At 50.7% G+C, this 26,854-nt stretch overlaps 1 protein-coding gene across 3 annotated transcripts in view; it reads left to right on the top strand.

Moving 5' to 3' along the window:
• traf3 (TNF receptor-associated factor 3) overlaps window positions 1–22,297 on the top strand; it is a 32,078-nt gene extending 9,781 nt beyond the window's left edge. The window contains exons 1-11 of one of the 3 annotated variants that reach the window (XM_064306812.1): window positions 3,337–3,563; window positions 8,514–8,761; window positions 10,764–10,815; window positions 11,063–11,167; window positions 11,548–11,712; window positions 13,199–13,279; window positions 14,524–14,598; window positions 14,752–14,844; window positions 16,823–16,963; window positions 19,244–19,418; window positions 21,292–22,297. In XM_064306812.1, coding sequence (XP_064162882.1) covers window positions 3,513–3,563; window positions 8,514–8,761; window positions 10,764–10,815; window positions 11,063–11,167; window positions 11,548–11,712; window positions 13,199–13,279; window positions 14,524–14,598; window positions 14,752–14,844; window positions 16,823–16,963; window positions 19,244–19,418; window positions 21,292–21,866 — 1,761 coding nt within the window. In that variant the 5' untranslated portion in view covers window positions 3,337–3,512 and the 3' untranslated portion in view covers window positions 21,867–22,297. Of the gene's footprint in view, window positions 1–3,336; window positions 3,564–8,513; window positions 8,762–10,763; window positions 10,816–11,062; window positions 11,168–11,547; window positions 11,713–13,198; window positions 13,280–14,523; window positions 14,599–14,751; window positions 14,845–16,822; window positions 16,964–19,243; window positions 19,419–21,291 lie in introns of those variants that run through there. The other 2 variants (XM_064306811.1, XM_064306802.1) reach the window with 2 other exon arrangements.
• The last annotated feature ends 4,557 nt before the right edge of the window (window positions 22,298–26,854 follow it).

The following is a 26,854-nucleotide window of genomic DNA, read 5'->3' on the forward strand; positions in this document are numbered from 1 at the left end:
TGCGTAAGTTACAAATGGGCTTCTTAGAACCTGTGTAAGCAGGTTTTTTATGCTCAGTATCTTTTATAAATCGAATGTAAGCACACCGTCGGAAATGATCTTAAGACTAAGTTCAAGTATAAATCTAAGAACATTTTATAAATGAGGCCCCTGAGCTGAGTAATGTTTGAATAAGATGTGTTTCTGAGCTGAGTAATGTTTTAATAAGATGCTGAGCTGAGTAATGTTTGAAAAAGATGCGTTTCCGAGCTGAGTAATGTTTGAATAAGATGCTGAGCTGAGTAATGTTTGAATAAGATGTGTTTTGAGTAATGTTTTAGTAGACAGAGAGATAGGCAGGCAGACAGGCAGAGACACAGAGAGAGAAAGATGTAGACAAACAGACAGAGAGAGAAAGAGAGAGATAGAGCCTGACACAGAGACAGAGAGAGAGATAGAGGCAGACACAGAGACAGAGAGAGAGAGGCAGACACAGAGACAGAGAGAGAGATAGAGGCAGACACAGAGACAGAGAAAGAGAGAGAGAGTGATAGAGACATAGAGAGAGAGTGACACAGAGACAGGGAGAGAGAGAGATAGAGGCACTGTATCCACTAGATATTCCACTGTAAATATATATTTTGAATTGATTTATGATGCTTTGGCAATATGTACGTATGTATTTCCTGTCAATAAAGCTATTTTAATTTGAATTTGAATTAGAGGCAGACACAGAGACAGAGAGAGAGAGAGTCTCCTCCTGGCCATCAGGGTTCTTCTCTGTCGGGAAAGTTTGTTGATGAAATTGAAAGTTTAAAGCTTGTATGTTTTTTTTATTTCCTTTGGGAATTCCCTGTGGTTTTATTCCCAGAGCTCCACCCATGGAGGTGCTGTCACTCCAGAATGTGTGTGTGTGTGGGTATCTGTCTCTGTGTCTGTGTGTCTGAGTGTGTATGTGTTTCTTTGTGTGTGTGTGTGTGTGTGTGTTTCTTTGTGTGTGAGTGTGTCTGCGTGTGTGCGTCTGTGTGTGTGTGTGTGTGTGTCAAATCAATCAATCAATCAAATTTTATTTATATAGCGTATTTTACAACAGTTGTCACAATACGCTTTACAGACAGCCCTAGCCTAAACCCCCACAGGAGCAAGCCTAAGGCAACAGTGGCAAGGAAAAACTCCCTGTGGCAGATGGGGAGAAACCTTGGAAGGAACCAGGCTCAAGGGGGACACCCATCCTCCTCTGGTCGGCTCAGGGTGCCGACTGGTGACCAGCATGTCAGCCAGTTTATGCAGAAGATATGATAAGTGATGTGGCTCAGATGATGGGTGGGGCCGGGTGGCGGTGATGGGGAACAGCAGGTGGCGGCAGATGTGGGCAGGGTGGAGGCAATGACGAAGGAGGGGCTGGACCGCAGAGGTGGGGGAGACCAGACGACTCTCGAAGCACTCTCGAGGGTTGGGGCAAGAGCCCCGCCGGCAGCGTGGGGAAGAGGGTGGAAACAGCAGTTAAGGAATTTGCAATATAGCAGACAGTGAATAAGTGCCAGTGGTATGTATTGGGGGACCCCGCCAGGAGTAGAATATGGCTGCATATCTACTAGGACAGGGATGGAGAGCCCATGCAGTCATGAGGGGTAGACAACCATACCCGCCTATCAAGAGCCAGCCCATGTAAAGTCGGGTCACAGCTGATTGACAGGTGACAGTAAGGAAAGGATTGCCACCTACAAAGCTCTATGACTACAGGCTTCTCGCACCCTGTCTCCAGACTATAACTGATTGTAAGCTTGAGCATAGAGGTGCGTTTTTAATCTAGATTTAAATATTGAGACTGTGTGTGTGTGTGTGTGTGTGTGAGTGAGTGTGAGTGTGTGTGTGTGTCTCTGTGTCTGAGTGTGTATGTGTTTCTTTGTGTGTGTGTCTCTGTGTGTGTGTGTGTGTGTGTGTGTGTTTGTTTGTGTGTGTGTGAGTGTGAGTGTGTCTGTGTGTGCGTGTGCGGGTGCGTGTGCGTGTGCGTGTGATTAGGAATGAAGGTGTTTAATCTCAGGCCTGCTCTCTGGGTTAGGTCAGCCCCTGTGGCACACACCAGTCCAGCCCAGTTCACACCATAATCAGGGTTTTACTCGTTTGGTTGTGCAAGAGAGACGGCCACACTTCACACAGGTCTGTGGTGTTGCAGGTGGCCCAGTCTCTGCCACGGGCGTAGTCGTAGTTTTGGGGCCTTTCTGTGTGGAGTCACGGGTGTAGTCGTAGTTTTGGGGCCTTTCTGTGTGGAGTGACGGGTGTAGTCGTAGTTTTGGGGCCTTTCTGTGTGGAGTCACGGGCGTAGTCGTAGTTTTGGGGCCTTTCTGTGTGGAGTGACGGGCGTAGTCGTAGTTTTGGGGCCTTTCTGTGTGGAGTGAAGGGTGTAGTCGTAGTTTTGGGGCCTTTCTGTGTGGAGTCACGGGCGTAGTCGTAGTTTTGGGGCCTTTCTGTGTGGAGTGACGGGCGTAGTCGTAGTTTTGGGGCCTTTCTGTGTGGAGTCCCGGGCGTAGTCGTAGTTTTGGGGCCTTTCTGTGTGGAGTCCCGGGCGTAGTCGTAGTTTTGGGGCCTTTCTGTGTGGAGTTTGCTTGGTCTTCCCGTGGGTTTCCTCCGGGTGCTCCGGTTTCCTCCCACAGTCCAAAGACTTGCAGGTTAGGCTGTAAATTGCCCATAGGTATGAGTGTGCCAGTGAATGGTGTGTGTGCCCTTTGATGGTTTGGCGATCTGTCCAGGGTGTATCCCTGCCGCTCGCCCAATGCATGCTGGGATAGGCTCCAGCCCTCCTGCCACCCTGGCCAGGTATTAGTGAGCTGATGGATAATGGGTGCATGGATATTTATGAATTTGTATCTTTCTGTTTTTCCTCTTTCTGCCCTAATGCTCAGTCACTCCTGAGGTCCTGTTCAGGGAGAGAGCCGCCCAGCACACTTTTGAAAATACTCATAGAAATACTTTTAAAATCCTCAGTAATTTACAGGAGTGTTAGTGCTGTGTGAGGAGCTGACGTGTTGGGCCTTGTCGGGGGTGTCCCGAGCCCTTTTCTGGATGTGACAGTGCCCTGGCTGCTAATATGACTGCATGGTTCAGGAGTTCCTGAGTCGCGGTTCCTCTCTGAACCCGTGATGTGCTCTGAGCCTTATTGTTCTCTGAGGTCGTGCTACACTGGGATTGCGAACCGTAAGCCAGGACGGGGAGTTGAGAGGACTTTTTTGGGACTTTCCTCTGAGCGCATTAAAAGAAGACAGAAAGTGGAAGCAGCACAGTGCTGTTTGAGCAACAGGGACAGAGCAGACGCTGGCAGAGACACTGTGTTCTCACTGAACTCTGCATGCACAGCGCTGGCGGTGTCTGGCTGATTTCTCTGGCTGTACGGCCCTGGCGGTGTCTGGCTGATTTCTCTGGCTGTACGGCCCTGGCGGTGTCTGGCTGATTTCTCTGGCTGTACGGCCCTGGCGGTGTCTGGCTGATTTCTCTGGCTGTACGGCCCTGGCGGTGTCTGGCTGATTTCTCTGGACATGGCAGATGCGCTCTTCTTGTCTCTGAAGAGCCTGGAGGCTCCCATGCTGGTAAAGCTCTGTGTGTGTGTGTGTTTTGCATGTGTAGTGTGTGCATGTGCATGCTAGCTCATTACCTGAGCCTGTATCACAGGTGTGCTGTGCTTGTTCTGTCTGCAGAAAGTGAGAACACACACGAGGTGAGTTTGGCTGTAATTCTGGGTGAGTTTGGCTGTAGTTCTGGGTGAGTTTGACTGTAGTTCTGGGTGAGTTTGGCTGTAGTTCTGGGTGAATTTGGCTGTAGTTCTGGGTGAGTTTGGCTGTGGATCTGGGTGAGTTTGGCTGTAGTTCTGGGTGAGTTTGGCTGTGGATCTGGGTGAGTTTGGCTGTAGATCTGGGCGAGTTTGGCTGTAGTTCTGGGTAAGTTTGGCTGTAGATTTGGGCGAGTTTGGCTGTAGTTCTGGGCGAGTTTGACTGTAGTTCTGGGTGAGTATGGCTGTAATTCTGGGTGAGTTTGGCTGTAATTCTGGGTGAGTTTGGCTGTAGTTCTGGGTGAGTTTAGCTGTAGTTCTGGGTGAGTTTGGCTGTAGTTCTGGGTGAGTTTGGCTGTAATTCTGGGTACACATTTTCACTAGCTTACATTGCCAGTCAGCCTGTATGTTGTTTCTTTGTGTTTTCATTTTTTTTTTCTGTTTAAAGAAACAAAATGCTATTTGGTGCTTGGAGCTGGTTTTAGGAGGCAGGACTCCAGCTTTTCATTGCTGTGAAAGTTTCACTTGGATTTTCAGGTGCTGAGATATTTGGGGTGTGGGACCTCTGCTAGATGTCCCCCCCCCCCGGGCAGGGCTGGTTCAGTGGGGCCGAGTGTTCCTCGTGGTGTGAAAAGGCTGAGTCGCAGGCTAATGCTCCCCAGTGAAAACACCCCCCAGGGTTTCCTGGAAGCAGTGCTACTCAGCCGGTCTCCAGTGCTGGGGAACTTATGATGTCCAGGCGCATAGTCTGTGTGCTTATACAGCTGCCTGTATTCCCCTTATGAGTGAGTGATTATATTAATAATAACAACTCAGAACGCAGCTGCCTGTATTCCCCTTATGAGTGAGTGATTATATTAATAATAATAACCGCTAAGAACACAGCTGTTGTGCCCATGACTTGTTTGGTGAGGTTACATTCCGGTAAACAAGTTTAAATATGCAACGTGCTTCTCATTTCTGAAGCAGAACAGGACACATTTCAATCTCAGGCTCTGCACATTCATAATGAAACCAGTGCTGCTCGGACCCCCAAGCCTGAGTCTGGGGGGGTTCAGGGGTTTAGGGTGTCTGGGGGAGAGGCTGGGGGGCTGGTGGGGTTTAGGGTGTCTGGAAGGGAAGCTGGGGTGCGGGGGGGGGGGGGGGGGGGGGGGTTCAAGGGTCATGACATGACATAATGAGGAGAACAGACCATTCAGCCCAACAGTTCTCGCCAGTTTCTTGACTAGTGCTCTGATTACCTACAGGCTAATTAGTAGTAGCCTATCTAACACTGTATCAAGCCTAGTCTTGAAAATCCCCAGAGTTTCTGCCTCTACTACGTGACCTGGCAGGCTATTCCGCACATTGACTAGTCTCTATGTGAAAAAATTCTTCCTAATGTCTGTACGGAATTTCACTTTTGCTCATTTCCATTTATGTCCCCTTGTTCTACTTACAGAACTCAACCTGAAGAATCTCTTGTAGTTTACTTTGTTGATCCCCTTTATGAGTTTAAAAGCCTCAATCAAATCACCCGAGTCTCCTTTTACTAAGCTTGAAGAGGTTAAGCATCTTAAGTCTTTCCTCATAGTTTTTATCTTTCATTCCAGGAATCAATTTGTTTGCTCTTCTTTGAACTTTTTCCAGAGCATCAGTGTGTCTGGTGAATGTGGGACTTATCCCAGGGGTGTCAGACCCCAGTGTCTGCTGGTTGTATAAGTGCATAATTTCTGTCTCTGATTGGCTAAAGTATCTGATGCTTAAGTGGTGGATGACACAACGGGTGGATGAGAGAGCCAACTTCATACAGAGAATTGTGGGATTGTGGAAAACCAAAACTCTGCCAGGAACTTAGCTGGAGATGCCAGAGGCTGTTATTTTTCAATAATGATTTCTTTTTTCTACAATGATGTCTGAAGCATGTGTTAACCAGTGCTTTGCTCTAGCCAGTGCTATATGTTAGTCTGTGCTCTGCTTTAGCCAGTTCTATATATTAGCTAGTGCTCTGCCTTAGCCAGTATTGTATGTAAGCCAGTGCCCTGTGTTAGGCAATGTTGTGTGTTAGCCAGTGCTGTATGTTAGCCAGTGCCATGTGTTAGCCAGTGTTGTATGTAAGCCAGTGCCCTGTGTTAACCAGTGCTGTATGTTAGCCAGTGCCATGTTTTAGCCAGTGTTGTACGTAAGCCAGTGCCCTGTGTTAACCAGTGCTGTATGTTAGCCAGTGCCCTGTGTTAATCAGTGTTGTACGTAAGCCAGTGCCCTGTGTTAACCAGTGCTGTATGTTAGCCAGTGCCCTGTGTTAATCAGTGCTGTATGTTAGCCAGTGCCCTGTGTTAATCAGTGCTCTGCTTTATTCAGTGTCATGTGTTAGCCAGTTTTCTCCCTTAGCCAGTGTTGTATGTAAGCCAGTGCCATGTGTTAGCCTGTGTTGTATGTTAACCAGTGCCCTGTGTTAGCCAGAGCTCTGCTTTAGCCAGTGCCATGTGTTAGCCAGTTTTCTGCCTTAGCCAGTGCTGTATGTTAGCCAGTGCCCTGTGTTAGCCAGTGCTGTATGTTAGCCAGCGCCCTGTGTTAGCCAGTGCTGTATGTTAGCCAGTGCCCTGTGTTAGCCAGTGCTCTGCTTTAGCCAGTGCCATGTGTTAGCCAGTGCTGTATGTTAGCCAGTGCCCTGTGTTAGCCAGTGCTGTATGTTAGCCAGCGCCCTGTGTTAGCCAGTGCTGTATGTTAGCCAGTGCCCTGTGTTAGCCAGTGCTCTGCTTTAGCCAGTGCCATGTGTTAGCCAGTTTTCTGCCTTAGCCAGTGCTGTATGTTAGCCAGTGCCCTGTGTTAGCCAGTGCTGTATGTTAGCCAGCGCCCTGTGTTAGCCAGTGCTGTATGTTAGCCAGTGCCCTGTGTTAGCCAGTGCTGTATGTTAGCCAGCACCCTGTCTTAGCCCAGTGCTGTTTCTTAGCCAGTTCTGTGCTCTAGCCATGGCTGTATTTTAGCCAGTGTTCTCTCTGCACAGACACTAGGTAGACTTTTTTCTTGCAGAGAGTAGTCAATGTGTGGAATAGCCTGCCAGGTCTTGTAGTACAGGCAGGGATTTTCAGGACCATGCTTGATACGGTGTTAGATACTGTATATAGAGCTGCAGGGCGGTATGTGTAGAGCTGCAGGACTGTATGCATGGAGCTGCAGGGTGGTATGTTATTCTCAGAGGGGTTTCAGCACGAGCACCTACAGCACAATGAGAAACGGCACCTACAGCATGGAGAGAATCAGCACACACAGCACAGTGAGAATCAGCATCTACAGCACAGTGAGAAACAGCACATACAGCACAGAGAGAATCAGCATCTACAGCACAGTGAGAATCAGCACCTACAGCACAGTGAGAATCAGCACCTACAGCACAGTGAGACTCAGCACCTACAGCATGGAGAGAATCAGCACCTACAGCATGGAGAAAATCAGCACACACAGCACAGTGAGAATCAGCATCTACAGCACAGTGAGAATCATCACCTACAGCACAGAGAGAATCAGCACCTACAGCACAGTGAGAATCAGCATCTACAGCACAGTGAGAATCAGCACCTACAGCACAGTGAGAATCAGCACCTACAGCACAGTGAGACTCAGCACCTACAGCACAGTGAGAATCAGCACCTACAGCATGGAGAGAATCAGCACCTACAGCACAGTGAGAATCAGCACCTACAGCACAGTGAGACTCGGTGTCTGCAGCACAGTGAGACTCAGCACCTACAGCACAGTGAGACTCGGTGTCTGCAGCACAGTGAGAATCAGCACCTACAGCACAGTGAGACTCGGTGTCTGCAGCACAGTGAGAAACAGCACCTACAGCACAGTGAGACTCGGTGTCTGCAGCACAGTGAGACTCAGCACCTACAGCACAGTGAGACTCGGTGTCTGCAGCACAGTGAGAATCAGCATCTACAGCACAGAGAGAATCAGCACCTACAGCACAGTGAGACTCGGTGTCTACAGCACAGTGAGAATCAGCACCTACAGCACAGTGAGAATCAGCACCTACAGCACAGTGAGACTCGGTGTCTGCAGCACAGTGTTGGCAGCGGTGATGGCAGGGGGCTGGTTTCAGTCTGCATGGGACAGCTGCTGTGCTGCTCATAGTGAGTAATGCTGCCATTGGTCAGAACGCTCAGCGCTGCTGCAGAAGCCGCTAAGACACGGCCCGGCGGAGTCTGAGCAGCGCTGTCCCAGCACCCCCTGCGCAGGGTGGGGAGGAGGGGGGTCCTGCGTTGTCAGTGTGTGCCCTGAATGATAAGGGTGTATGGCAGGATCGCACTGTGGATTTGACCTTGCCCAGAACACGTCCCTTTATAAGTCAACAGTAATTTACAAACATGCATATGTTTATCACAGTTGGCTCATGCTGTGGTGATATCGCTGTTTTTTCTTTTTTTACCTCACTGCTGATGTGGCTGATATTTGGGCTGCTGGTGTAAACTATGGGCAGTGGGAGTCAGACTGGATGGAGGGACATTCATATCCAGTGATTATAAGTTCAATATGTGTGCGTACGTGTGTATGTATGCGTGCGTGTGGTTGTGTGTGCATGTGTGTGTGCGTATGTGTGTATGTATGCGTGCGTGTGGTTGTGTGCGCGTGTGTGTGTATGTGTGTATGTATGCGTGCGTGTGGTTGTGTGTGTGTGTGTGTGTGTGTGTGTGTGTGTGTGTGTATGCGTGCGTGTGGTTGTGTGTGTATGCGTGCGTGCGTGCGTGCGCATACGTGTGTCAGTAACGCCCTTCCCGCTCTGTCCCAGGTGATGTCATCAGGGCGGAATGGGGACGGCCGTGAGGTGCAGGTGCCCCAGCAGAGGGCGCCCTCGCTGGCGCAGAAGCCCTGGAGCGAGCCTGGCTTCCTGCCGCTCCAGGCTGGGTTCCGGGACCACTTCGTCCTGCCGCCCGAGCCCAAGTACTGCTGCCAGGCCTGCCGGCTGGTCCTGTGCAACCCGCGCCAGACCGAGTGCGGCCATCGCTTCTGTGAGACCTGCATCTCTGAGCTGCTCAGGTACTCACACACTCACACACGCACACATATACATATACACACACACACACGCACACACACACACGTATACACACACGCACACACACACACGTATACACACACACACACACACACACACACACACACACACATATACATATACATATACACACACGCATGTTTGTATTGCTATACTTGTGAGGACTTCCCATTGACTTACATTCATTCCGTAACCCCTAACCCCAGCCACTACATGCCTAACCTTAACCCTAACCCTAAGTCCTAACCCTGAAACAGCCTCTTGAACTTGTGGGGACCAGCAAAAAGTCCCCACCTTGCGTAGTTTTCCTCATCTTTCTATCCTTGTGGTGACATTTGGTTCTCCCAAAGATAGTAAAACATGCCCACGCACACACGTATACACACACACGCGCACACACACGTATGCACACAGACACACACGTATACACACACGCGTGCGCACAGGTATACACATATACAAATATACCCACACACACATATACACGTATACACACACACACACACACACACATATACACACACACGTATACACACACACACGCACACACACACACGTATACACACATACACACACACACACACATGTATACACACACACGTGCGCACACGTACATACATATACGCATATACCCACACACACATGTACATATACACACATACACACACACGCACACGTATAAACACGCACACATATACCCACACACACATATACACACACACACACATATACACTTATACACACACAAGTATACACGTGCACACACACACACGTATGCACACACACACGCACACGTATACACATATACACACATATACACTCACACGTATACACACACACACGTATGTACACACACACGCACACGCACACGTATACACATACACACGCACATGTATACACATACACTCACACGTATACACACACACACACGCACACGTATACACATACACACGCACACGTATACACATACACACATATACACTCACACGTATACACACACACACGCGCACGTATACACATACACACGCACACGTATACACATATACACACATACACTCACACGTATACACACACACATGTACACATATACGCACATTTTTGCCATAATCGAGCAGCCCTAATTGCATGAGTTATTGAGATATTATATTGGGTGAGTTATTGGGGTATTGTTGTATTGGGTTAGTTTTGGGGGTATTGCTGTATTGGGTGAGTTTTGGGGGTATTGCTGTATTGGTTGAGTTATGGGGGTATTGCTGTATTGGGTGAGTTTTGGGGGTATTGCTGTATTGGGTGAGTTTTGGGGGTATTGCTGTATCGGGTGAGTTATGGGGGTATTGCTGTATTGGGTGAGTTATTGGGGTATTGCTGTATTGGTTGAGTTATTGGGGTATTGCTGTATTGGGTGAGTTTTGGGGTATTGCTGTATTGGGTGAGTTTGGGGGGTATTGCTGTATTGGGTGAGTTTGGGGGGTATTGCTGTATTGGGTGAGTTTTGGGGGTATTGCTGTATTGGGTGAGTTATTGGGGTATTGCTGTATTGGGTGAGTTTTGGGGGTATTGCTGTATTGGGTGAGTTTTGGGGGTATTGCTGTATTGGGTGAGTTTGGGGGGTATTGCTGTATTGGGTGAGTTTTGGGGGTATTGCTGTATTGGGTGAGTTTTGGGGGTATTGCTGTATTGGGTGAGTTTTGGGGGTATTGCTGTATTGGGTGAGTTTTGGGGGTATTGCTGTATTGGGTGAGTTTTGGGGGTATTGCTGTATTGGGTGAGTTTGGGGGTATTGCTGTATTGGGTGAGTTTTGGGGGTATTGCTGTATTGGGTGAGTTTTGGGGGTATTGCTGTATTGGGTGAGTTTGGGGGGTATTGCTGTATTGGGTGAGTTTTGGGGGTATTGCTGTATTGGGTGAGTTTTGGGGGTATTGGTGTATTGGGTGAGTTTTGGGGGTATTGTTGTATTGGATTTAATTATACTTCTGTTTCAGAGCGTCCCACCCAGTGTGTCCTGCAGATATGGAGCCACTCTTTGAGGACAAGGTACTGTGTCTGTGTGTGCGCGTGTGTGTGTGTGTGTGTGCGTGCGTGTGCATGTGTGTGTGTGTGCGCGTATGTGTGTCTGTGCGTGTGTGTGTGTATACGCGTGTGTGTGTGTCTTTGTCTGTCTGTGTGTGCGCGTGTGTGCGTGTGTGTTTGTATGTCTGTTTGTGCGCACGTGTGTGTGTATACGTGCGCGCGTGTGTGTGTGTGTGTGGGGTATCGCTGTTAAAGTGTCTCTTCTCTGCAGATATTCAGGGATGTGTGCTGCCACAGGGAGATCATGGGTCTGAAGGTGTACTGCAGGAGTGAGAAGAATGGTTGCAGAGAACAGATGTGTCTACATCAGGTTATGGTGAGTGTGAGCGTGTGTGTGTGTGTGTTTGTTTGTGTGCGTGCGTGCGTGTGTGTTTGTTTGTGTGTCTGTTTATTAGTGTGAGTGCGTGCGTGTGTGTGATTGTGTGTGTGTGTGTGTGTGTGTGTTTGTGTGTGTGTGAGCGTGTATGAGGTGTGTTTGTGTGTGTGTTTGCATGTGTGTGTATGTGTGTATGCGTGTGTATGTTTGTTTGTTTGTGTGTGTGTGTTTGTTTGTTTGTTTGTGTGTGTGTGCGTGTGTATGCGTGTGTGTGTTTGTTTGTGTGTGTGTTTGTTTGTTTGTTTGTTTGTTTGTTTGTGCGTGCGTGCGTGCGTGCGTGTGTGTGTACAGTTTTTGATTGGCTGGTTCTCTCCCTGCAGGATCACCTGACGGTGTGCCCATATTTTGAGGTGCCATGCCCTCTGGGGAAGTGTAAGGAGAGGATGATGAGGAAGGACATGCCCGACCATCTGAACTGGAAGTGTCGACACCGCGAAGCCACCTGCGAATTCTGCAAACACAAGATGGCCCAGACAGAGCTACAGGTAGAGCCATGCCCAGCACTGTTAATCCAGTGCTTCCTGTCACTATCCAATGCTTCCTGTAACAATCCACTGCTACCTGTAACTATCCACTGCTCCCTGTAACAATCCACTGCTGCCTGTAACTATCCACTGCTTTTTGTAACTATCTACTACTTCCTGTAACTATCTACTGCTTTCTGTAACTGTTGTATTCTGACTGCTGCCCTGTGTAATAGGGCTGCCCTGTGTGACTGTGCTGCTCTGTGTGACTGTGCTGCTCTGTGTGACTGTGCTGCCCTGAGTGACTGTGCTGCTCTGTGTGACTGTGTGACTGTGCTGCCCTGAGTGACTGCTGCACTGCGTAATAGGGCTGCCCTGTGTGACTGTGCTGCCCTGAGTGACTGTGCTGCTCTGTGTGACTGTGCTGCTGTCTGTGACTGTGCTGCCCTGCTGTGTAATGTGGCAGCTAAAGGCAGCCCTGCGTGACTGTGCTGCACTGTATGACTGTGCTGCTCTGTGTGACTGTGCTGCCCTGAGTGACTGCTGCCCTGCGTAATAGGGCTGCCCTGTGTGACTGTGCTGCCCTGCTGTGTAATGTGGCAGCTAAAGGCAGCCCTGTGTGACTGTGCTGCACTGTATGACTGTGCTGCTCTGTGTGACTGTGCTGCCCTGATGACTGTGCTGCTCTGTGTGACTGTGCTGCCCTGAGTGACTGGCTGCCTGCGTGAATGTGGCTGCCCTGGTGACTGTGCTGCCTGTGTGTAATTGTGGCGCTTACGTGCTGCTCTGTGTGACTGTGCTGCTCTGTGTGACTGTGCTGCCTGTGTGACTGTGCTGCCCTGATTGACTGTGCTACCTGTGTGAATGTCTGCCTCATGGTGACCTAGATCTGCTCTGTGGATGTGACTCACCATGGAGTGACTGGTGTGCATCTGTACTGTGCTGCTGTCTGTGACTGTGCTGCCCTGCTGTGTAATGTGGCAGCTAAAGGCAGCCCTGCGTGACTGTGCTGCACTGTATGACTGTGCTGCTCTGTGTGACTGTGCTGCCCTGAGTGACTGCTGCCCTGCGTAATAGGGCTGCCCTGTGTGACTGTGCTGCCCTGCTGTGTAATGTGGCAGCTAAAGGCAGCCCTGTGTGACTGTGCTGCACTGTATGACTGTGCTGCTCTGTGTGACTGTGCTGCCCTGAGTGACTGTGCTGCTCTGTGTGACTGTGCTGCCCTGAGTGACTGCTGCCCTGCGTAATAGGGCTGCCCTGTGTGACTGTGCTGCCCTGCTGTGTAATGTGGCAGCTAAAGGCAGCCCTGTGTGACTGTGCTGCCCTGTGTGACTGTGCTGCCCTGCGTGACTGTGCTGCCCTGCTGTGACTGTGCTACCCTGCTGTGTAATGTTGCAGCTCAGGGCTGCCCTAGACTGCTCATGTGCAGATTGAACTCCACACAGTGGCCAGTTGAGCTGAGCATGTCAGCATGCTGACTCGCCGTGTTTCCACGTCTCTCTTACAGAAACACAAGGACACCGTGTGCCCTGCTTTCCCTGTGGCCTGTCCCAATAACTGCACCTACTCCTCCATCCTGCGCAGCGAGGTAATCGCACTGTGTACTGATCATACCGCACTGCACACTGATCATACCACTGCACACTGATCATACCATACTGCACACTGAGCATACCATACTGCACACTGATCATACCGCACTGCACACTGATCATACCACTGCACACTGATCATACCATACTGCACACTGATCATACTATACTGTACACTGATCATACCATACTGCACACTGATCATAGCACTGCACACTGATCATACCATACTGCACACTGATCATACCGCACTGCACACTGATCATACCATACTGCACACTGATCATAGCACTGCACACTGATCATACCATACTGCACACTGATCATACCGCACTGCACACTGATCATACCATACTGCACACTGATCATACCACTGCACACTGATCATACCATACTGCACACTGATCATACCACTGCACACTGATCATACCATACTGCACACTGATCATACCACTGCACACTGATCTACCGATCACTGATTACCATACTGCACACTGATCATACCACTGCACACTGATCATACACTGCACATGATCATACCACTGCACACTGATCATACCACTGCACACTGATCATACCACTGCACACTGATCATACACTGCACACTGATCATACCACTGCACACTGATCATACATGCCTGTCATACCACTGCACACTGATCATACCATACTGCACACTGATCATACCAACTGCACACTGATCATACCACTGCACTGATCATACACTGCACATGATCATACCATACTGCACACTGATCATACCACTGCACACTGATCATACCACTGCACACTGATCATACCATACTGCACACTGTCATACATGCACACTGATCATACCATACTGCACACTGATCATACCACTGCACACTGATCATACCATACTGCACACTGATCATACCACTGCACACTGATCATACCACTGCACACTGATCATACCACTGCACACTGATCATACCACTGCACACTGATCATACCATACTGCACACTGATCATACCATACTGCACACTGATCATACCACTGCACACTGATCATACCACTGCACACTGATCATACCACTGCACACTGATCATACCATACTGCACACTGATCATACCACTGCACACTGATCATACCATACTGCACACTGATCATACCACTGCACACTGATCATACCACTGCACACTGATCATACTGCACTGCACAGATTCTCACGCTGCACTGTGGGCAGGAAGTGCTGTAATGATATTTGGTCTGTTTCAGCTGCAGAGACACCAGCAGGACTGTCCCAAGGCCCAGGTCACCTGCTCCTTCCACCGCTACGGTTGCACCTTCAAGGTGAGGTTCTGCACAGGACCCATGCCTTTCCACCTACACCCTCCACCCACAGCAACTGCCCTAACCCTAACCCTAACCCTAACCCTAACTCCCATCACCCACTACACCCATGGTTATGGCTTCTGATTGGCCTGTTTCTGCCCCTCCCCTCAGGGTCTGAACCAGGAAATGAAAGAGCACGACTCCCTCTGTGTCTCTGAACACCTGCGGCTGATGGTGGCCAAGAACACTACCCTGGAGGCTAAGGTAATCCCCGCCCCACCCACGCCTCACTGCCCCGCCCACACTGTACCCCACTGCCCCGCCCACACTGTACCTCACTGCCCCGCCCACGCCTCACTGCCCTGCCCACACTGTACCTCACTGCCCCACTCACACCTCACTGCCCCACCCACACCTCACTGCCCCACTCACACCTCACTGCCCCACTCACACCTCACTGCCCCACCCACACCTCACTGCCACGCCCACACTGTACCTCACTGCCCCACCCACACTGTACATCACTGTGAGTGTGTGTGAATGTGTGTGCGTGTGAGTGTTTGTGTGTGTGTGTGTGTGTGTGTGTGTGAGCTAGTGTGTGTGTGTGTGTTGTGTGTGTGCGCGTATGTGAGCGAGTGTGTGTGTTTGTGTGTGAGTGTGTGTGTGGTGTGTGGTGTGTGTGTGCTAGCGGTCTGAGTTGGCAGCTCAGCAGAAATCCCCTGCAGTGACTCAGAGGAGTCTGGAGGAAGTGCAGAGGTGCTCAGAGGAAGTAGATTCTGCTGCATCACAGTTAAAGTCATTTACTTCCCACACTCCAGCCCACAGCCACGCGCTTTCCCATGAGGCAGTGGGGCGGCCAGCCGTACCGGCTCAGCTGGGGGAGCTCATTATACAGTGTCTCAGTACTACACACACACCACACACATACTCACACTCAAACACACACACACACACACACACACACACGCACACCCCACACCCACATACCTACACACACCACACACACACGCGCATTACACCATCATGCACGCGCACACACATACACACTCACGTACACACCATACATCATCCCTCACACTCACATACACACGCACATGATGACACACTCTCGCATTCACACTTGCATACACATCATTCACTCACAAGCATAGGCTGCAGGTATGTGAGTGGTGTTGAGGCATGTTGGGCTGTAGTTGCAGGTGTGAGTGGTGTTAAGGTGTGTTGGGCTCCTGCAGGTGTGAGTGTTGTTAAAGCGTGTTGGGCTGTGGTTGCAGGTGTGAGTGGTGTTAAGGCATGTTGGGCTGCGTTTGCAGGTGTGGGTGGTGTTAAAGCGTGTTGGGCTGTGGTTGCAGGTGCAGGTGGTGTTAGGCATGTTGGGCTGTGTCTGCAGGTGTGGGTGGTGTTAAGGTGTGTTGGGCTGTGGTTGCAGGTGCAGGTGGTGTTAGGCATGTTGGGCTGTGTCTGCAGGTGTGGGTGGTGTTAAGGTGTGTTGGGCTGTGGTTGCAGGTGCAGGTGGTGTTAAGGCATGTTGGGCTGTGTCTGCAGGTGTGGGTGGTGTTAAGGTGTGTTGGTCTGTGGTTGCAGGTGCGGGTGGTGTTAAGGTGTGTTGGGCTGTGTCTGCAGGTGTGGGTGGTGTTAAGGCTTGTTGGGCTGTGGTTGCAGGTGCGGGTGGTGTTAAGGCTTGTTGGGCTGTGGTTGCAGGTGTGGGTGGTGTTAAAGTGTGTTGGGCTGTGGTTGCAGGTGCAGGTGGTGTTAGGCATGTTGGGCTGTGTCTGCAAGTGTGGGTGGTGTTAAGGTGTGTTGGGCTGTGGTGGCAGGTGCAGGTGGTGTTAAGGCATGTTGGGCTGTGTCTGCAGGTGTGGGTGGTGTTAAGGTGTGTTGGGCTGTGGTTGCAGGTGCGGGTGGTGTTAAGGCATGTTGGGCTGTGTTTGCAGGTGTGGGTGGTGTTAAGGCTTGTTGGGCTGTGGTTGCAGGTGTGGGTGGTGTTAAGGTTTGTTGGGCTGTGGTTGCAGGTGTGGGTGGTGTTAAAGTGTGTTGGGCTGTGGTTGCAGGTGCAGGTGGTGTTAAGGCATGTTGGGCTATGTTTGCAGGTGTGGGTGGTGTTAAGGCGTGTTGGGCTGTGGTTGCAGGTGCAGGTGGTGTTAAGGCATGTTGGGCTCCTGCAGGTGTGTGAGTAATGTTAGGGTGTGTTGGACTGCAGGTGCAGGTGTGAGTGGTGTTAAGGCGTGTTGGGCTTCTGCAGGTGGAGGATGTTAAGGGCGAGCTACAGGAGCGCTATAAGGTGCTGCCAGGTCTGAACGCTCGGCTGATGGAGGTGGAGTCTCGGCACGAGGAGATGAGAGAGAAGAACCGGCAGCTGGAACAGAAGCTGGCAAATATACAGGTAACTCGCATACTCAGATAACTAACCCGCTCACTCAGGTAACTAACCTGCTCTCTCAGGTAACTAACCCGCTCACTCGGGTAACAAACCTGCTCTCTCGGGTAACTAACCCGCTCTCTCGGGTAACTAACCCGCTCACTCGGGTAACTAACCCGCTCTCTCAGGTAACTAACCTGTTCTCTCGGGTAACTAACCTGCTCACTCAGGTAACTAACCTGCTCTCTCAGGTAACTAACCTGCTCACTCAGGTAACTAACCTGCTCACTCAGGTAACTAACCTGCTCTCTCAGGTAACTAACCCGCTCACTCGGGTAACAAACCTGCTCTCTCATGTAACTAACCCGCTCTCTCGGGTAACTAACCCGCTCACTCGGGTAACAAACCTGCTCTCTCATGTAACTAACCCGCTCTCTCGGGTAACTAACCTGCTCACTCGGGTAACTAACCCGCTCTCTCAGGTAACTAACCTGCTCTCTCGGGTAACTAACCTGCTCACTCAGGTAACTAACCTGCTCACTGCTGCACAGGCTCACTCTTTCTCTCTCACTATCCATCTCTCTGCCTTCTTTCCATCTTCCTCTCTTTGTCTCTCTCCCTCTCGTTCTTTTTCTCTTCCTTTCCCTCTTTCTCTTTGTGCCTCCTTCTGTCCCCCTTCTGTTCTAACTGAGGTGCTTGAAGACAGCCAGCTAGTTTCCATAGCAACTGGCAGATGTGATAAGCAGAGAGAAGTGCGGTTAGCTCACCTGTAGCAGAGCTGCTTACCTCTAACTGAATTACTGCCCTATAGCCCGTCCCTCCATTCTAACCCCATTACTGCTCTACTGCCCATCCCTCTATTCTAACCCCATTACTGCCCTACAGCCCATCCCTCCATTCTAACCCCATTACTGCCCTATAGCCCATTCCTCCATTCTAACCCCATTACTGCCCTATAGCCCATCCCTCCATTCTAACCCCATTACTGCCCTATAGCCCGTCCTCCATTCTAACCCATTACTGCTCTACAGCCCATCCCTCCATTCTAACCCCATTACTGCCCTACAGCCCGTCCTCCATTCTAACCCCATTACTGCCCTACAGCCGTCCCTCCATTCTAACCCCATTACTGCCCTACAGCCCGTCCCTCCATTCTAACCCCATTACTGCCCTACAGCCCGTCCCTCCATTCTAACCCCATTACTGCTCTACTGCCCATCCCTCTATTCTAACCCCATTGCTGCCCTACAGCCCATCCCTCCATTCTAACCCCATTACTGCCCTATAGCCCATTCCTCCATTCTAACCCCATTACTGCCCTACAGCCCGTCCCTCCATTCTAACCCCATTACTGCCCTACAGCCCGTCCCTCCATTCTAACCCCATTACTGCCCTATAGCCCGTCCCTCCATTCTAACCCCATTACTGCTCTACAGCCCATCCCTCCATTCTAACCCCATTACTGCCCTACAGCCCGTCCCTCCATTCTAACCCCATTACTGCCCTACAGCCCGTCCCTCCATTCTAACCCCATTACTGCCCTACAGCCCGTCCCTCCATTCTAACCCCATTACTGCCCTACAGCCCGTCCCTCCATTCTAACCCCATTACTGCTCTACAGCCCATCCTCCATTCTAACCCCATTACTGCCTACAGCCGTCCCTCCATTCTAACCCCATTACTGCCCTACAGCCCGTCCCTCCATTCTAACCCATTACTGCCCTATAGCCGTCCCTCCATTCTAACCCCATTACTGCCTACAGCCGTCCTCCATTCTAACCCATTACTGCCCTACAGCCCGTCCCTCATTCTAACCCATTACTGCCTACAGCCCGTCCCCTTCTAACCCCATTACTGCCCTACAGCCCGTCCTCCATTCTAACCCCATTACTGCCCTACAGCCCGTCCCTCCATTCTAACCCCATTACTGCCCTACAGCCCGTCCCTCCATTCTAACCCCATTACTGCTCTACAGCCCATCCCTCCTTTCTAACCCCATTACTGCCCTAATGCCCATCTGTCTGTCTGTACGTGTGTGTGTGTGTGTGTGTTTATGGTGTCTGTGTGTTTTTATGATATGTGTGTGTGTGTGTGTGTGTATGATGTGTGTGTGTGTTTATAGTGTGTGTGTGTGTGTGTGTGTGTGTATGATGTGTGTGTGTGTTTATGGTGTCTGTGTGTGTTTATGATATGTGTGTGTTTGTGTTTATGTCGTGTGTGTTTATGGTGTGTGTGTGTGTTTATGGTGTCTGTGTGTGTTTATGATGTGTGTGTGTGTGTTCATGGCGTGTGTCTGTTCTGCAGAAGCAGCTGAGCTCTCACTCAGAGAAGCTGATGGAGCTGGAAATGGAGCTGCGTTCCTTCCGTTCGGTGCGTGAGGATGTGGAGACCCTGCGGGGGGCGGTAGAGAGCATCCGCACACGCGTCACTGCGCTGGAGGGCAGCCGTGGTCCCTCCAACTCCGGACCGCATGCGCTCGGTGAGCCTCGCCCACCTGACACGCCCACTCTCTGAGTCACATCCCACCTGAGTCACATCCCACCTGAGTCACATCCCACCTGAGTCACATCCCACCTGAGCCACATCCCACCTGAGCCACATCTCACCTGAGCCACATCTCACCTGAGGCACATCTCACCTGAGGCACATCTCACCTGAGCCACATCCCACCTGAGCCACATCCCACCTGAGCCACATCTCACCTGAGTCACATCCTACCTGAGTCACATCCCACCTGAATCACAACCCACCTGAGTCGCATCTCACCTGAGCTCATGGAACAAAAGCCAGCACACAGACCAGCCCTCCGGGACCGGAGTTGTGCACCTGTTTTAAACATTTCAATTACCCCCTTAATTGTATTGTTAAACAGAAAGTACAAGAGATCCCACTCTGAAAATTGGCATGTGTACACTGTACAGAACAACATGTGAATTTAAACGGTAGTTTTGAGATAATTATATTATTAATTTGAATTCTTAATTAATGCAAAGATTTACGCCAGAGTATTCAAATGTCACCAGTGTTGTAGTGCAAGTCTTAGTGATTACAATGCGACCAAGATATTGTTTTAACCATTTATCGTTGTCAAACTGTAAGCCTCTGTAGCAGAGGTGGGTACAAGTGGTACTAAGTGGAGTGAAAATGGACACTCAGGTGTACCATTGGCGATCACTCCAAGGCTACATTATGGGTGTGAAATATCTGAGATTCAAGATTCAAAAGGGGTCTTTTTCCCCTGGAATTAAGCTACTAAAGCTGACCAGGGCTGGGCTCGGTTAGTACTGAAGCTAAGCAGGACTGGGCTTGGTTAGTACTGAAGCTAAGCAGGGCTGGGCTTGGTTAGTACTGAAGCTAAGCAGGGCTGGGCTTGGTTAGTACTGAAGCTAAGCAGGACTGGGCTTGGTTAGTACTGAAGCTAAGCAGGGCTGGGCTTGGTTAGTACTGAATCTAAGCAGGGCTGGGCTTGGTTAGTACTGAAGCTAAGCAGGGCTGGGCCTGGTTAGTACTGAAGCTAAGCAGGGCTGGGCTTGGTTAGTACTGAATCTAAGCAGGGCTGGGACTGGTTAGTACTGAATCTAAGCAGGGCTGGGCTTGGTTAGTACTGAAGCTAAGCAGGGCTGGGCCTGGTTAGTACTGAATCTAAGCAGGGCTGGGCTTGGTTAGTACTGAAGCTAAGCATGGCTGGGCTTGGTTAGTACTGAAGCTAAGCAGGGCTGGGCTTGGTTAGTACTGAAGCTAAGCATGGCTGGGCTTGGTTAGTACTGAAGCTAAGCAGGGCTGGGCTGGGTTAGTACTGAAGCTAAGCAGGGCTGGGCTTGGTTAGTACTGAAGCTAAGCAGGGCTGGGCTTGGTTAGTACTGAAGCTAAGCAGGGCTGGGCTTGGTTAGTACTGAAGCTAAGCAGGGCTGGGCTTGGTTAGTACTGAAGCTAAGCAGGGCTGGGCTGGGTTAGTACTGAACCTAAGCAGGGCTGGGCTTGGTTAGTACTAAAGCTAAGCAGGGCTGGGCTTGGTTAGTACTGAAGCTAAGCAGGGCTGGGCTTGGTTAGCACTGAAGCTAAGCAGGGCTGGGCTTGGTTAGTACTGAAGCTAAGCAGGGCTGGGCTTGGTTAGCACTAAAGCTAAGCAGGGCTGGGCTTGGTTAGTACTGAAGCTAAGCAGGGCTGGGCTTGGTTAGTACTGAAGCTAAGCAGGGCTGGGCTTGGTTAGTACTGAAGCTAAGCAGGGCTGGGCTTGGTTAGTACTGAAGCTAAGCAGGGCTGGGCTTGGTTAGTACTGAAGCTAAGCATGGCTAGCACAGCCTGGTTTTAGGGTGCTGATTGTGCTAAATCTTGCGGATGTTGTCGTTCAGCAGGCTCCCTGGAGACGCAGCTCTCTCGCCATGACGACATGCTGAGCGTGCACGAGATCAGGCTGGCGGACATGGACCTCCGTTTCCAGGTGCTGGAGACGGCCAGCTTCAACGGCACGCTCATCTGGAAGATCCGTGACTACAAGCGGCGGAAACAGGAGGCGGTGGCGTCTAAGACGCTGTCCCTGTACAGCCAGCCCTTCTACACCGGCTACTTTGGGTACAAGATGTGCGCGCGCGTGTACCTGAACGGGGACGGCATGGGCAAGGGCACGCACCTGTCGCTGTTCTTCGTGGTGATGCGCGGCGAGTACGACGCCCTGCTCACCTGGCCCTTCAAGCAGAAGGTGACGCTGATGCTGATGGACCAGGGCCCCGCCCGCAAGCACCTGGGCGACGCCTTCAAGCCCGACCCCAACAGCAGCAGCTTCCGCAGACCCACGGGAGACATGAACATCGCGTCCGGCTGCCCCCTCTTCGTCGCGCAGACCGTGCTGGAGAACGGCACCTACATCAAGGACGACACCATCTTCATCAAGGTCACCGTGGATACCTCTGATCTGCCCGACCCCTGACCCCTCAACTCTCACCCCACCCAGCAGCTGGGGGGCCTGCAACAAACACAGCTCAGGACACCCGGAGAGAGAGAGAGAGGGTGAGAGAGGAGAGAGAGAGAGAGAGAAAGGGTGAGAGAGAGAGCGTGAGAGAGAGATGAGGTGAGAGAGAGAGAGGGTAAGAGAGAGAGATGGGGTGAGAGAGAGAGAGTGAGACATAGGGTGTGAGAATGTGAAAGAGAGCGAGACCGGGTGAGAGAGGGATCGGGAGAGATGGACAGAGAGACATGGGGAGAATGATAGGGGTGTGGAGAGAGGTTAATGAGAGAGATGGATAGGGAGGGAGAGAGAGAGAGGTAGTGGGAAGTTAATGAGAGAGAAAAAAGAGTGTGGAGTGGGTTAATGTGAGAGAGATGGACAGAGTAGCAGATGTAGATATGGAGAAAGAAAGACAAACACAGAAAGAGGGGAGCGATGGAAAGAAGATAAAGAGTGTGGCTCCTGAGGGCAGGGCCAGTCAGGGTTAACCACTGATGGTCAGGTGGACGGAGCTTAGCCCCAAGGGGGCGGGGAATCTCCAGGATTGCGCTGTAAATCCAGCAGCAATGGACTGGGTGGGTGCGTGCGTGCGTGCGTGCGTGCGTGCGTGCATCTGCCTGTTTGGAATAGAACTGAAAATGATCTTCTGTTCTGATCGCTCGGGGGTGCAGTTTATGTTGATCACTTGGGTGTCAGAGTTTCTGTACTGATCATTAGGGGGCGGAGTTTGTACTGATCATTAGGGGGTGGAGTTTGTACTGATCATTAGGGAGCTGATCATTAGGAGGTCTGATCATTAGGGCGACTAGTCATCATTAGGGGGTGGAGTTTGTACTGATCATTAGGGGCAGACCTTATCTGTACTGATCATTAGGGGGCGGAGTTTGTACTGATCATTAGGGGCAGACCTTATCTGTACTGATCATTAGGGGGCGGAATTTGTCAGTACTGTTCACTTGGAGGCCAGATGGACTGATTCTTCTTCTGTGGTGTGGCGTTTGGAGCAAACGTGTGCAATATTTCAGTTTTACAAACATTTCCGGATCCTTATTTGGATCCACTGTGGAGTGGGCTGCACCTCACTCTGCCAGGTTTGACTTTTGACCAGGACGCTTTGATGGGGACACTGGTCAGGGTCTTGCTATGGCTGACACGGTCGTAAGTTGTGCTGGTGAAATGTGCTCTGTGCAGTCTCTTTAGGGAAATGTGTATCAGTCATACGTACGCAGTTTATACAGTGTGTTTTTATACTTTCCGTTTGACACATTACAGAGCTATGGATGCTGTGCATCTTTACTGCTGTCAGAATACTCACTCACACACGCACACACACATGCACACTCACGCACACGCACATGTACACACACACATGCACGTACACACAATCACGCACACACACAAACACGCATACTGACACTTGCACACACACACGCACACTCCCTCACTCTCTCACACACACACACGCACACTCCCTCACTCTCTCACACACACACACACACACACACACACACACGCACACGCAAACAGTGGAGTCTCATGGTGTTTCATTTGCACAGGTTTTCTGAATGTATAGATGGTAATAAATATGTTAAATCCACCCAAGTTTGTCATGTTTTATTTAGATGTGTAGACTGCTGTGAATCTGTGCTTTAATCTGTTTATTTTGTGATGCAATGTTCTCACCTTCTGCTGTCCGTCAGAATGCTCAGGAGCGGAAAGGGGCAGGGACTCTTACCTGTGTTTGCAGTCCGTTTCAGGAGCTTTGTGGGGGACACTCATATGCACCCACAATGATCACCCACAATCCTCTAGCAGTTGTAGGGCTAAATAGTTATGCAGAGCTGATGAAATTATTTGATGAAGTGATGAAATGATTGATGATTCACCAAACAGAAATCTTAGTGTTCTGACTGAGCCCAGCAGTGTTTTCCCATAGACGCTCTGGGCGGCAGGGAACCCCCTGGGTGTAATACACTTTAGAGCCCCTAGATGGAGACAGAGATGCATTTACGGACACGCGGAGGCCAGAACAATAGAGACGTAGGGGGAGGGGCACTATGTCACTCACGGTTTTGTATTTTGTATTTCCATGTTTGTATTTCATGTGTAATAGGTGCTCATGTACTCCGCAGCCGCCTGCCGAGCAGTTCATCCACGGGTTTGAACAGCGCTTTACAGAGGCACTGTCACACATTTACACTGGAAATATAAATGGCCTATTGCGCAAAAACCAGGCCTTACACTTCCACCGTTTTCACCTTACATTTACTGGGAAGTTGCCTGCACAAACACATCTTTGCCAAGGGAGAGAGATGCCTGTACCTGTTTCAGACTGCTCTCTGAGCACCTGTACCTGTTTCATATTGTTCTCTCTGAGCACCTGTACCTGTTTCAGACTGCTCTCTCTGAGCACCTGTACCTGTTTCAGACTGCTCTCTCTGAGCACCTGTACCTGTTTCAGACCGCTCTCTCTGAGCACCTGTACCTGTTTCAGACCGCTCTCTCTCTGAGCACCTGTACCTGTTTCAGACCGCTCTCTCTCTGAGCACCTGTACCTGTTTCAGACTGCTCTCTCTCTGAGCACCTGTACCTGTTTCAGACTGCTCTCTCTCAGCACCTGTACCTGTTTCAGACCGCTCTCTCTCTGAGCACCTGTACCTGTTTCAGACCGCTCTCTCTCTGAGCACCTGTACCTGTTTCAGACTGCTCTCTCTGAGCACCTGTACCTGTTTCAGACTGCTCTCTCTCTGAGCACCTGTACCTGTTTCAGACCGCTCTCTTGAGCACCTGTACCTGTTTCAGACTGCTCTCTCTCTGAGCACCTGTACCTGTTTCAGACTGCCTCTCTCTGAGCACCTGTACCTGTTTCAGACTGCTCTCTCTCTGAGCACCTGTACCTGTTTCAGACCGCCCTTCACCTCTGTTCAGACGCTCTCTGAGCACCTGTACCTGTTTCAGACCGCTCTCTCCCGAGCACCTGTACCTGTTTCAGACTGCTCTCTCTCTGAGCACCTGTACCTGTTCAGACTGCTCTCTCTCTGAGCACCTGTACCTGTTTCAGACTGCTCTCTCTGAGCACCTGTACCTGTTTCAGACTGCTCTCTCTCTGAGCACCTGTACCTGTTTCAGACGCTCTCCTCTGAGCACCTGTACCTGTTTCTGACCGCTCTCTCTCTGAGCACCTGTACCTGTTTCAGACTGCTCTCTCTGAGCACCTGTACCTGTTTCAGACTGCTCTCTCTGAGCACCTGTACCTGTTTCAGACTGCTCTCTCTCTGAGCACCTGTACCTGGTTCAGACTGCTCTCTCTCTGAGCACCTGTACCTGTTTCAGACTGCTCTCTCTGAGCACCTGTACCTGTTTCAGACTGCTCTCTCTCTGAGCACCTGTACCTGTTTCAGACCGCTCTCTGAGCACCTGTACCTGTTTCAGACTGCTCTCTCTCTGAGCACCTGTACCTGTTTCAGACTGTGCTCTCTCTGAGCACCTGTACCTGTTTCAGACTGCTCTCTCTGAGCACCTGTACCTGTTTCAGACCGCTCTCTCTCTGAGCACCTGTACCTGTTTCAGACTGCTCTCTCTGAGCACCTGTACCTGTTTCAGACTGCTCTCTCTCTGAGCACCTGTACCTGTTTCAGACTGCTCTCTCTGAGCACCTGTACCTGTTTCAGACCGCTCTCTCTCTGAGCACCTGTACCTGTTTCAGACCGCTCTCTGAGCACCTGTACCTGTTTCAGACTGCTCTCTCTCTGAGCACCTGTACCTGTTTCAGACCGCTCTCTCTCTGAGCACCTGTACCTGTTTCAGACCGCTCTCTCTGAGCACCTGTACCTGTTTCAGACTGCTCTCTCTCTGAGCACCTGTACCTGTTTCAGACCGCTCTCTCTCTGAGCACCTGTACCTGTTTCAGACTGCTCTCTCTCTGAGCACCTGTACCTGTTTCAGACTGCTCTCTCTGAGCACCTGTACCTGTTTCAGACTGCTCTCTCTCTGAGCACCTGTACCTGGTTCAGACTGCTCTCTCTCTGAGCACCTGTACCTGGTTCAGACTGCTCTCTCTCTGAGCACCTGTACCTGTTTCAGACTGCTCTCTCTGAGCACCTGTACCTGTTTCAGACTGCTCTCTGTCTGAGCACTTGTACCTGTTTCAGACCGCTCTCTCTCTGAGCACCTGTACCTGTTTCAGACCGCTCTCTGAGCACCTGTACCTGTTTCAGACTGCTCTCTCTCTGAGCACCTGTACCTGTTTCAGACTGCTCTCTCTCTGAGCACCTGTACCTGTTTCAGACTGCTCTCTCTGAGCACCTGTACCTGTTTCAGACCGCTCTCTCTCTGAGCACCTGTACCTGTTTCAGACCGCTCTCTCTCTGAGCACCTGTACCTGTTTCAGACTGCTCTCTCTCTGAGCACCTGTACCTGTTTCAGACCGCTCTCTCTCTGAGCACCTGTACCTGTTTCAGACCGCTCTCTGAGCACCTGTACCTGTTTCAGACCGCTCTCTCTCTGAGCACCTGTACCTGTTTCAGACCGCTCTCTGAGCACCTGTACCTGTTTCAGACTGCTCTCTCTCTGAGCACCTGTACCTGTTTCAGACCGCTCTCTCTCTGAGCACCTGTACCTTTTTTCAGACCGCTCTCTCTGAGCACCTGTACCTGTTTCAGACTGCTCTCTCTCTGAGCACCTGTACCTGTTTCAGACCGCTCTCTCTGAGCACCTGTACCTGTTTCAGACTGCTCTCTCTCTGAGCACCTGTTCCTGTTTCAGACTGCTCTCTCTGAGCACCTGTACCTGTTTCAGACTGCTCTCTCTCTGAGCACCTGTACCTGTTTCAGACTGCTCTCTCTCTGAGCACCTGTACCTGGTTCAGACTGCTCTCTCTCTGAGCACCTGTACCTGGTTCAGACCGCTCTCTCTCTGAGCAGCAGGTCTCTTTCGGGGTTTCTCTAAATCTCACAGAATTGCCACACAGC

The sequence above is a fragment of the Anguilla rostrata genome, chromosome 1, assembly GCF_018555375.3.
Source record: "Anguilla rostrata isolate EN2019 chromosome 1, ASM1855537v3, whole genome shotgun sequence".
In the NCBI taxonomy this organism is placed as follows: Eukaryota; Metazoa; Chordata; class Actinopteri; order Anguilliformes; family Anguillidae; genus Anguilla; species Anguilla rostrata.